Source organism: Anguilla rostrata, chromosome 8 (assembly GCF_018555375.3).
Source record: "Anguilla rostrata isolate EN2019 chromosome 8, ASM1855537v3, whole genome shotgun sequence".
NCBI lineage: Eukaryota > Metazoa > Chordata > Actinopteri > Anguilliformes > Anguillidae > Anguilla > Anguilla rostrata.
This window is the reverse complement of record NC_057940.1, coordinates 31,744,432-31,757,291: the sequence shown is the minus strand read 5'-3', so window position 1 is coordinate 31,757,291 and position 12,860 is coordinate 31,744,432. Positions and strand designations below refer to the sequence as shown.

At 42.0% G+C, this 12,860-nt stretch overlaps 1 protein-coding gene across 4 annotated transcripts in view; it reads right to left on the bottom strand.

Moving 5' to 3' along the window:
* The window catches only part of LOC135261416 (RNA-binding motif, single-stranded-interacting protein 3-like), a 299,499-nt gene that overhangs the window by 106,599 nt on the left and 180,040 nt on the right, over positions 1-12,860 (bottom strand). For all 4 annotated transcript variants that reach the window (XM_064347701.1, XM_064347703.1, XM_064347702.1 and 1 more), the window contains one exon: positions 9,666-9,724. In XM_064347701.1, the coding sequence (XP_064203771.1) occupies positions 9,666-9,724 (59 nt within the window). The remainder of the gene's footprint in view (positions 1-9,665; positions 9,725-12,860) is intronic.

Here is a 12,860-nt window from a genome sequence, read left to right as displayed (position 1 = left end):
CACCTTTTAGCAGAATAACGACCTCAAACATGACAATGACAAGTCAATCACACCGACTTAAATCCACATCCAAATGAACATTGCTTTAACTTGCTGAAGACGAGACAAATAACCTTAATCATACATTCCTTGAAAGTATATAGGCCTCCCTACCATTCAGGAGACATAATGGCTACGAGTGAAGAGAAAGAGGAGTGATGGTCTGTACTTGAACAAAAAAGAGAAATCAGCATCTTCAGGCTTCTGTCTACTCAGAGGATAAACTATCAAAGTAAACTGGATCCCTGTGCGGGGTCAAATGGAAGAATGAGAGTTATCTTAACGTCTCTGTGATTAAAAAAACACAACCAACGGCATGGCCATTATGTCAATTAATACTATATACAATATTATGAAATATCTATAAACACATGAGTAACTTATGTGCAAATTGTTTTTTTACAATAATCTTAAATATATATATGTAGTGCGTACCTATTCTTTCATAGATACATTTTCACACCTATTTAATAGGCGTCACCTCCTTCGGAGGACCGGGGTCTGTTCATGATCCATAAATCTGTCCTTAAACATTTTTTTTAAAAGAGTTTTGCTGCACATCTGGACTTCCTGAATGTAAAGAAACTCAGCTAAACCACAAAAAGTCTAAACCACAAAATTCTGAAGCATCCAATCTGACGTTTTGACCTTTAACCGTTCAGCTAAAGGGCCCATTCATGCTGTTCGGTCAAAGGGGAAAACAGAGGGAGCCTTAGCTTTATTTAATAATGAGGTGGCATTGTGGGAGGAAATTCCTTACCCTGTACACTGAGTCGCAACTGGTAATGCACAGTTTGTCAGAGACTGCTATTTACAAACCAGCAGCAAGCATGTGTAAAGTGCAAAGGAATAAAGATCAAATATCGGGCCAGTGCATGCACTGTCCATGTGTGTTTGCATATTGCTGATATCCCATTTGAAAATATGGTCTTCACTGGAGACCTCTGACCACATGGCTTATATCAGTGAAGATGGGAATTCAGAATAGAATTCAGCACACAGACACACATGCACGCATACACACACACACTCAGATACACAGCCATATCCATATACGTATAGTGTGGCGAACTGAAACAACACTATTTAAAATATACATGCACAAAAGAGCCAATCAGACATCACCCACCACTCCCCCCACGCTATACGCCAATCTCCCTGGGAACAAGGATTGATCGACTAAATTAGTCAGAGCAAAGCAGACACCTCATTTGGACTGGCATAGCCTTAAAACTTCTGCGCTGAGCTGCACTATTGTCCTGAGAGGTAACAAACTTGTTTCTTTAAAATGGGTGGGGTGATGTAAACACCCGGCATGCTATGGGATTGGCTGTTTTGTGTGTTCCTCTCGTTTTACTACAGGTGCGCCAATAAAAATGTCTTTGTCTTTGTGCCGCGGTGTCTCTGCGGGCACGGTGCCAGACGGAGAGCCCGAGTGACGTAAAGCTCTCGCCGCAAAGAGGACTCCAATCGCTTTCAAACAATACATTTGTTCACCGAATTCAGCCGCGCTCCCCAGCGCCCATCCGACAACAACAAGACCGGAGACCCCCCATTTCAATATTGCCCATTGTTCACTAACCGCATTGTGGAGAGGCCGCAGAGGCACGAAACTGCCAGGTTGCGGGCCTAAATCTCAAAATTGGACAATGCATTCAGGTGTGTGCTCTTCAGTAAGGCACATACTCAGCCATCTGGAAAGACTGCAGCAGTATATTGAGTTAGATGTTAGATGTACAGTAGTACATTTAGGCACTGACATGATCTGTGCTGCCTATTTTCTGCAAATCACACTGAAACAGAAGGGTAAGGCTTCTTTACGGGCACCATCTATCTTGCTCTTCTGTTTTTATCAGATCCATCGATCCCAGCCTTGCCCAATAACAATGTCTGCCAACACATGGAAAGAGGTGGCTCAAACACATGGAAAGAGGACTTCAGTGAACTCTGCTAGAAATTAAGGGCAATCTATTCATTATACTGTACTCATGGCGTACACAAACTTTAATATTTTTAGTTGTTAGCTTAACAGGTAATCAATCAATATGCATTCATGAAGAAATTAGCTAAATGGAAAACACCTGTTTTTGTGGTCTCCTGGGATCCAATCACTCTTTATTACCAGTATTACCTTTCTATGAGTTCTTCTTTTTAGTTGTACCAGGAAGTTTCATTTATTTGCGACCAAACATATTTCTAAAAACACATTTTATTTAAGCTTGATGTTGCAATAAAAGTGTCGTTGTCCATCACTGAAGCGCTAATGTGACTGCTTTAAGGTTCACAAATAAAGTGTATTCATTTTTAAAGTTCCCAAAGTTTCCGAAAAGACTGGGAATGCAATTTAGCTAATTTAAAGCTTTATTATTTGTGGGAACACATCTTTACGAATAATTAGGTATTTACAGAATACAATATCCATACAAGGACAACTAATTATCAGAGTAGACACACAAAAATAATAAACAGCTAATGATTTGTGTTGTGAGAAAGTCAGCCACATTTCTGTGGCTTCAACTGAGGTATTTTATGATGGCAGCATGCAAATTGCTTGTGTAATTGTAAAGTGTATTGTAACTGTCATACAAGCGTCCTGAGACCAAACATATGCAAATAAACAATTCATAACAGTAACCCAGGTTAATTGTGTTGGTTGGGTAGGAACATTGTTATGCAGAACATTGCAAACAGAAGTAACCTTGTCTCCCGACTGGTGTGTAATTACACTTACCAATCAGCAAGCAGGAGCTAAATTGTCCTGTTAACTTAATAGCATAACTCTGAAATGTTTGAGTTCATCACGTGAAGGACACTTATGGCATAAACATGAAGGATGTTACTACTTCATAGCTCGTTACAGAAATTTGACTGAAACTTGAATAATTTTTCTGTGCAGACCCCCAGAATGCCTTGCTATATACAATTAATGTTTTTACCATTAATTACGTACTGTTTGCATGTATGTATATATATATATATATATATACACACATGCATACATACATATATATACATATATATATATATATATATATATATATATATATACATATTTTGATTGTTCTCATCTTTTACTACTTATGTGTGTTTTCACTGGAATGCACATTTCATATGGTTGTTTCAAAGGCACTTCACATACAAATTTAATTAAATTTCACACTCCAGTTACTACACTGCATTTTCCACACTCACGCGTCCAAACACTTATTTTTATATTTAGGTATAGTGTTAGAGAAACAATCTGCACCACTGCCCAGTGATGTAGATATTAATATCCACAGCTTTCTAGAAGAAAAATACAACACACTAGCAAAGCGAGCACTACATCGTAGGTATCCATTCCTTTAGGCCTATTTTTAAGAGAACAATTAAATGTACCATATGTCCAATATAGAGCTTTACATTCATCTCACCAATGATGAACAATACTGGAGTAATAGTCAAACTGATTACAAAAAAATACATTCTAAGTGAAATTGATCTGCCCTAATGCTAACATCAGCCTGCTCTCCATCAAGGTGTATCAGCACAGATCTGTTACAACTGCTACAGCCCTGTGTATGCCTACTGCACTGCAAACAACATGTGCTCACCACTGGGCTGAAAAACACTGACCCTAAGCTGAGCATCAAGCACCCACTGGACCAACGGCAGGTTTAAACTCCAGCTAAGCACACGGAAACTGACCCACTGCATTTCAGTGAAACGTCACAAAAAACCAATGGTAACCCACTTTTATGGATCAAGCTCAAATGTCTCAAAATGATGGAACTTGTTTCAGGATATGTTCAATTTACATTATATTTACATATTTTTGCAAATATATTTAGGTGGTGTCCACAACACAGTAATGGCGTAACGTAGCTACACCAAAATCAGTATTTGGCAAGCCCATGGCGACTGTAGTCCACTTGAGAAATTGTATTGAGGTTCAAAACTTGCTGTTTAATATTGGAGAGCTGACCAACGCAAACATGCACTGAGCACTACTGCACTCAGTGCAATAGTAAATAGTCAATAGCCAATTTGCACGATAAATAATCAGTGAAATGCTATTGGGAAAAAAGGACAGCTAATAGAAGGCTGTGTGAAATATATCAAAGGAAATTCAGATCAGCTTCCTCAGTGAGTCACAAGCGAGAGCTTCCCCAGATAATCAATCCCTATCTGAGACATGCATCTGCCTGAAATAATTGGGAAACAAACCATAAGTCATAACAACACAGGGCAAGCCTCCTCAGGTCAGACAGGGACATTTCCCTGTCTTGGCAGCCATTGCAGGTATTTTAGGTAAATAATGACTGGTCATATGCCTCTCCCTTCCTGAATACCCCTGGGCAATTAATCAATAGACCCCTTCAGGCTTGATGTGTTCTTAAAATAGAATTTTTTAAAAATAAGAAAAGAACATCTGGGCTGAACTGTCTTAGAAATACTTTTCCTCCCGGCACTGACCCTGAGGTTTCAACAAACAGCGGTCATACCACGGCTCAAGAAGTGGTCAATGGGAAGTATGAGGGAACAAAAGGTCTAAGTTTAGGAATGCAGAGAGGAGACCGAGCACTATTTGATACATGTCCCAGTCAAACACCCGGTTGGCAAAAGGCCAACTTGGATAGCTTGAGCTACTTGGCTAGCAGGAAAATAAAAGAGAAGCACAGTGGTGTGGGAAGCACAGAATGGAGAGGGCAAAAAGTGTTGAGTATGCATACTGGACGTTATTCAATTATCCAGTAATGCTAATTTGAATTATTTTAGAAACAGGAGCAAACATCACCGAAAAGTCTTTCCTTTTGATTCTTAAAGTGTGTGGAGAACCAGCCTTCTTTTAGGAAGTATTTGAGAACATGTGACCTGGGAATGGGTAGAGAAGCAGCTGGGCTCTCTCCACTTGACGTTCTCATCTGCTCACAATTCCCTTTCAAAGGGCACACGTGCCACAGAGAACATCCTAATTGCGCTCGTACAACACTGACAAATGTTTATATCCTCCGTCTCTAATGAGAAGCCAATAATTGAAGCAAATGGTGCTCTCTCTCCTGCCGTCTGATACATGCATGGGACAAAAAGGAGGAGGAAAAAAACGTTGTTTTGAGAACGTTGCACAATGTGAGGCCATTAATCAACGGGGCTTTATGTAATGTGTGTTTGCACACGAGGCTGTTTTCTGTCATGGCAAATGGCAGTAAATCACTGCTTCATATTGGATGCTGCGATGTACAGATGTTTGATATTACAATAAAATAACTTCAAGTGCAAATACGTAAAGATCGTATGTACGCGTAAGTGTGTGTGTACACACATAACATTTTATTTTATTTTTGCATAAGATATATATATATATATATATATACACACACACGCATCATTTAGTACTTTATTTTGACTGCTGCAATCCACATATCTTCGACATTATTGTAAGTTAACTACAGATCTAAGCACTGTTAAATCTGATGTGTGTCTGCGTATGTGCGCACACACGCAGACACACACACACCTGCATGTGCGTGTATGTATGCCGGTGTGTGTGCATGCATGTGTGTGTGAGGGAGAGCACGCATGCTTGCATGTGTATGAATGTCTCACAAATATTTGTACGTCATCCCCTTACCCAACAGCTACCTTTGTCCAGGACAAATGGCCCATGTTTTACATTTTGCTGTGCATTTTCTGAAACAATTCAGGCAAAGCATCTCATACAAGAATACAACAAAAGCACATGACCTGAGATTTGAACTGCAACTCTGGCAGCATGCCCAGTGTCTTTACTGTTGCACGGTGTTGCCATCAATGCATTAGATTTCAGAATCCACAGCAGGGGCCATCTATAAATTCTGAGCACAGTTAGAATGAGAAGACTAAAATCCTGGAAGAAACTCAAACCACTGAAAAAAAGACCATCAGCATTTAAACACACAGAAGGAGGGCTTTGTAAAAAAAATAAAAAATCTGAAGGCTCAGCCTTCACAGTAAATCCAGCAAACTTGTGAAGCAGGATGATGGAAATTCCCACAATGCTCTGCTTCTGTTTATCAGCCAGGTTTGTACATTTGTGTCAAAGCTCATCATGTGTGCAGGAGAAAAACAAACAGCTTCATCCTAAGCTTTGTATCATCAAGGTGTATTTGTCAGTAAAGTTATCAGTTTCCACTGATCCTGGGAAATATGCAGCATGTTAAAGTGTGAGTGATTAATTACTGAACTGAAATGACTGGTGCATTAATAAGGGCTATTGTTACACCTCCCTCCTCATCATAAATTCTGGTGTAAAACAAAGCTTTAGGGACATAACAGTGTCTGCGTTATGTTGAATATCTTTGCACTGCGCACACTGAATAGACAGAATGTCCTCACACCGGAACAGACTTTGGTGTGGTAACACTGTGTGGCCTGACGAGGTCAAGCTTCCGGAGTGTGCTAGTGCTTTAATCCCCAGCTTTGACCAATTTCCACTTTCTTAAAGATGGGCTGGCTTTTCGGAAGAAGGGCAGAGAAAGGAGCCTTTCTGAATGCGTACTGGTCAGCGGAATGACTCAGAGACGGTTAGCCCTCTATGATATGATCGTTTGATGTTCTCATCTAATCTCCCCATCTCCCACAATCCCTGGCAGAGGGCTGATCGGGGGTAGCGAGTCTCGGCTGGGGAGCTATCTCCCATCAGAGGAAATGGATGTCCTTTAAACACTGTAGTCATTTCCGCTGCCTGCAGGGTCGCTGAGGAAAAATGCCCCCTCGGTCAACAATGCCTCATTTCAAATGCCTGTGGTATTGCCTTTAAAAACACTTGAGGGTTTCGCTTTGCTTGGGAAATGTGCGGTTTGCTTTGCCTGTCCACTTGTCCTGCAAAACATATCCTTTTCTGTCTTGCAGTGAGTGACACACACACATACACAGACATGTAATGTAATGTAACATACACACACACACACATATAATATATATGATTAGCAACTGTTGTTATCCCTGGGCAGTACAATTCTCATCATAAAGTCTAAACCTACTGGATGTCCAAAAATCTACCAAAAGGAAAAGCACAGCATACATTTATGTGGGTTGACTTTTTTGGCCAGTTTTACCAACTACATACATTCATTTATTATTGGTTTTGAAAAATAAGTACTTCATATTGAATCAAAACACACATATGCTATGCACTGAATAAATTTTAATTGGCTAAACCTGAAATTTTTACTTCATTGTTACAGCAATATTTTCAGGTTTCTTCAACTGGAATTTCTTAGGTTCATTTAAATTAGCCTAAACATTTTAAATTTAGAAAACCTAAAAAATATAGGTGTAACTAATTGAAGTAAAAATTGAAGTGATTTACCCAACAAAGCATTTTTGCAGTGTAGAGGGGTGTACGATGTGGGACACTGTGAGGGCTTTGGTCATGTGGGTTGCGTTTGTGTTACATTTTCATTCCAAACACTCAGCAGGAACACACAGCAAGCAAGCATGGAAAAGCGGAGTCATACCACATTATAGAGCCTTTTGGCATTAAACTGTGTGCAGTGCGCTATAATGATACTGAAGAGCCAGGAGCCAAGGTTCAAAATTTGAATAGCTGTTAAAACAACAGGGTCATAGAATAAGTTGCTTTAAGCCCAAGGCCTTTTCAGAATTTTAGAATGAAAGAAACTGTGACATTAGGTTTGGCTTTCACCCAGTTTTGTACTGAAGAGAATGGGAAATATGAGTTTCACCTATACAGAAAAGATAAAACATACAGATACATAAAAATAACACGGAATAAAAATGAAGCAATGCACCGGCCTTGGTCAGCGTAAAACGAAAGTGTCTGTGTTCGAAAACAGTGAGCTGTTAAATGATTCGTAATCGTGACAATCAGGGAACGTTTGGGGCCACACTTCAGTGCTAATAGAAGCCACTCTAACAGGACAACTTATTCTCTCACCGGGTGCTGCCTGTCAAGGACAAGGTTCTGGTGAAATGCAGTTTCATACAAGCCCACACGACCATTAGAAAGTGTAACGACAAGAAAAGCCCAGCTTGGATTGCTGTTTGTCTAAAATCAGGAATGAAACTGTTATTCTATTTCCAGGGCTGTACTCTCCTCTCCTCTCCTCTCCTCTCCCTTCCTGCATCCAATGAACAGCTCTGCGAGGCCATGGAGGCCAAACTGTCATTTACGCAGGGAGAAATACGGCCGTGTAGGCATTGCATTGGCATCTTTACGACACAACATTCCAGAAGGATGAGGAATGAGAACAGAGCGCGGAGAAGGCAGCCCTCCACACCACAGCCCGGCCCAGACGCAGAACAGCAGCCACCGTGACCATAACTCACCGTGAGCAGGCCTGGCAACCGGCACGCTGAACGGGCCTGTGTCCCTTTTTCCCTCTCTTTCACCCAACACGAAAAAAATGAAAAGGTGGTACACTTTTTTTTTTCTTTTTCTCTATGCTGGGGTTGCCGTGGGCGACAGAAAGACCCGCCCTTCCATGCGGTAGGGAATGTGGCAAAGCACACATTCAGAGGTAGCTAGGAAAAAAAGGAGCGGGCACGCTCACAGCAGGAGAGGCCAGAGACGAGTCTGCCTTCCTATAGACTGAAGCTGGAAATGATTGTTTTTCAAGTGTGACCCACTGGGCAAGGAAGGCTCAGGAAAATCGATTTGGGTAAAGATGGCCGTTAGGACAGTGTCAGCTCACGGGGCCGTACCGGCAGGAACAAAGGACCCGAAAAGCAATTAATGCTGCTGACAGAGCTTTCACACAAAAGAAGCTGCGCCGCGCAGCTCTTCCACAAGACCAGTACCAAGCCAACGGTCTCGAAAGCTTGGACCTAGATTATCTCTAAGAGCAACTTCCCTCAAAATTCACCAGGTAAAACGTTTTTTTTGTGCTAATGACAATTTGTGTACCTGCTGTTAACACAGTCATCCTGTTACCATTTTTTCCCCTTTTGCTTCCAGTTTTATAATGTCCAAGTTCACTTCATCAGTGCACTTCATGCTCATTGCCATAAGCTCCACAATACAAGCACATGTTCTCCTCTGAAGCGTGTGATGACAAGCCTCTGTTTATTTAACGCAGGAAGAAGACATGACATGGGCACCTTTAACAAGCAGACTGATCAGCCAGAGTCACCGGTGAGCGATGAGACATGGTCTTCCCAGTTCACTGAACCCCTCCCTCTCATAGGCTGAGGCCTATTGTGCACCTATCAAACTGCTGGCCACAGTTGGAACTATCACAGTCCAGTTTTGACAACAGGTCACAAAGCCCAAACATTCATTGGAACGCTCCCATTACAGGATAAGCCACCCGGCAGCCTGACACCATTTTCTTTTTTTCCCCCCATAGACGGGGGTGAGGAAGTTCAGGAAGCGCTGGAGCTCGAGAGTTCAACAGTCTACAGTCCAACGCCCTGCAAGTGCGTCAGACGCCGGCTTGTTTATCGCCATCCTTCCGTCTGTGATACAGTAGCTGCTAAATCACTGATTTTAACTCCAAAGCTTCCTTCACTCCGGTCTATTTATACCGTTTGCTTGGCTTTGCCCCTTGTAACAGGATTTACTGTTGGAGCCTGTGAAGAGGGCATGTCTTTGAAGCGCCTCTGGCTTAGAAACAGTAAGATGTAGTAAATTCACCTCAACTTACCTTTACACTGGTTGGTGTTTTTGTCCAGAATTGCCTTTGTTGACACTATTTTTCCATATCTGCAAAAAGGCAAAAAGGAAAAACATATATTAGTCATTTTAGTAGGTTTATTTGTTACCATGGCTGTGTTGACATCCTTCACACAGACAGATATGATATCCTTTACTCCAGACAACAAACCCCCAGCAGTGTCCCAGCTCCCTCCCATGTGTTTGATATGATTCTGCGGGGTGCTATCAACAACAGTCCCTCCTGCTCTGGGGAAGCTTTGGAGACAAGTGTTGAAAGCTGCAGAGGGAAGCCCCATCAGGTGGTATCTAGTATAAAGGAAGATACCATAAAACGTAGTATACTGTAGAGCTCATGGGGTGGAGTGGTGGTGTGGACAGTGCTGGCTGTACGCTTTTGCCCATTTCTACCTATAGTTACAGGGCATGCTGGGGATTGGGGTTCCAAGGTTTGGATGAGGGTACGTGCGAGCCCAATCTTTAAAAAGATCACCCCATTCAAATCGTGCAGTAGGTACCTACTAACCAGTAGGCTTGGTGGGTTGCCAATCAGATGATTTAATGGGTACCGTATCAGTCTTTAAGAATAAACCCATTCAAATTGTGCACTGCGAGATTTTGCGGGGATGTTTGCAGTCGTATGGGAGGAAGGTAACGTGAAATCTATGCAATTACTATTAAAACTACTATAAATTCTTTCATATTCATATTTCATTTGGGTGTCAAAGGGTGTATCAAAGAATAGAACCTGTTTTCACTTCATCATGAATCTATCGAAAGATTTTCTGGAAATCTATATTTTCGGAATGTTCTCATATGCCTGTACAATTTCTATCTATCTTATCCTTTTGTCTTTATCTATGTCATATTCTCAAATAATGTAAATAAATATGTTTTGATAGATTCCATATGTGTCAGTAGAGGGTTTGGATGGTTAGGGAGGTGGTGTTGAGGAGTAGAGTATCTCGTCTTCAACTTTGTTCAGTTGGCACACCTCATCTGCACCCCACACTCTGTGTAAGACACATTTCTGGTACATTTATTATGTATCCATTTAGTTATGCATCTAAAGATAGAATATTTGTTATGTATTTAATCAGCAAGGAACCCAATCACCTTAGTACATATCCGGGGGGAAGCTGGATGTGTGAAAATGTGAAGCGGTGTCAACCTGGATATGGCTGTATGCTACTGTACATACACTTTAAATTACTGATGGACCTTGATTTTGTGGCATATTGAAATGAGTCACGTGTTTGCTACCAGCCCTTTCATCTGAAAACAGTGATGAGTGGAATATGGGGAGGGGGGGAGGGGGGCGTGTTAAAGTGATTCAGGCAATAGAAAAACTATAAGCACAAGAAAAGGAGCGATTTTACTCGAACAGGTTTAAGGAAAATGGACAGATGAGTACTTACATAAATAAAACCATGTATAAAAGTACCTCCCTACTGGTTAAAGAGTATGATGCTGAAACAGGAGTCTCAGCTTGTGGGCTGCATTCCATATATGGATATATCAATAAACATAACATTTTTGAAAGCTTTGAATAGAATTTGAATTAATTTGCATATAAATATGGCCCGTGCACAGTATGGAAATTATGGGTTATAGTCAAGAACAGTACACCCAGAGGAGAGGCAAATTGGCTAGATATAAAGGACAACAATTCCTCCCAGGAGATCCATGATTTTTAAACTGGCTGCACGTTTTGCTTGAAAATGCATTACGTATTCGTAAAAGTTCAATTTCTTCTGATGCAGCCTGCTTGCAATCACTTTTAAGAATAATATAGGCAGTCAGGCACAAATGTATGTAATGGAATTAATGAACAGCTTATTTACACAGGCTGCTTTTCATCAGCCAGGTGTGGCCGTGCTGTTCTTCAGTTTTCCAGTGAAAAGTCTACCTTCTGTGTGGGAAGAGTAAGCAACACGCAGGCTGGGCTGAAAATGATTAACACTTCAAGTGTAACAGCGGGGGTCTTCAGACTTTGTCTACGATAGTGAATGAAAAAGAAATTTTGGTACTGTTATCCATCTTGTGTATGCATAGCATCTTTATTTATTGCCATTACCCTCAGCTGGGAAAAAAGTCCTAATACATGACGATTCATATTTTACAATGTCATTTTACATGCCATTGCATTTATGCAGCTGGGGGTTTTACAGAAGGAGTACAATGTTAATGGCACCGATGGAAATTTTTTTTTACCAGTTAAAAGCCCTGAGCACTACTTTATTAAAATGTCACCATATGCACTGGGAAACAGGTGCATCACAGTTGTGATTAGAACATGTGGTGTGCGGAATCAGCTTAATGATCACTGAACCTGTGATATGAACCAACGCGAGCGCGCCTGCGTGCGTCTGAGCGCGCACGCACGCGCGTAGGCGCGTCCTCGCCCTTCTGTCTCTGCGCAGGCTGAGCAGCCGCGCTCCTGCAGGTGAGCGCGGTGACCTCCCTGTCCTCGCTCACACGCTCGCTCAGCCGAACTGAGCCAGAGGTGACCGGCTTTCCCCCCGCTCTGATTCCAGACTCCGGCGGGAGAGCGGTGTTGATTAAGCACTCTCCTCTTCGCTGAGCAGGTAAAGGCACGCTCGGGAAGCCAGCCGGAGACGGGCTCGGAGACGCTCGCCAGGTGCGGTTCTCATTAAAAGTTTCGCTGCGGCCCGCTGGGACGTAAGGAAACCGGGGTTCTGAGGAGGCCGGCTCATCGCGGCGTTTCTCACTGAACGCTTTGAGATGCTTCGTCAGTGCATCGTGTTTGCATTCCAAACATAACTTCAAAGGCCGAGAAGGGGAAAAAAATGGATAAGATGTTGGCATATGCTGTTCTAGAGGTTAAAAAAAATAATAGGTAGAGATAGTTTCAATAAATTAAAACAGTGCAATATGCTGATGGCTATTTGGGGATATGGATGACTCTGTGATCTGCCATCCTGTCAGGATTTCAGATTGGATGCGGTGCAATGCCGTGTTAACAGATGTAGTCTCTATTGATTTGTCCTTGGATCCTTCTGCGGCATCCATTCAGCATCCTCCCTGTAGCTGGTGGTCCTGTCTCTCTGAACACCCAGCAGCGGCTCCTCCCACCCCGCCTCTCCTCTCCTCTCCTCTCCCAGTGGTGGAACAGGCTTCCCCAGCGGGTCAGGAAAGCACTTTCATCAGCTCTTCCACATCTGAA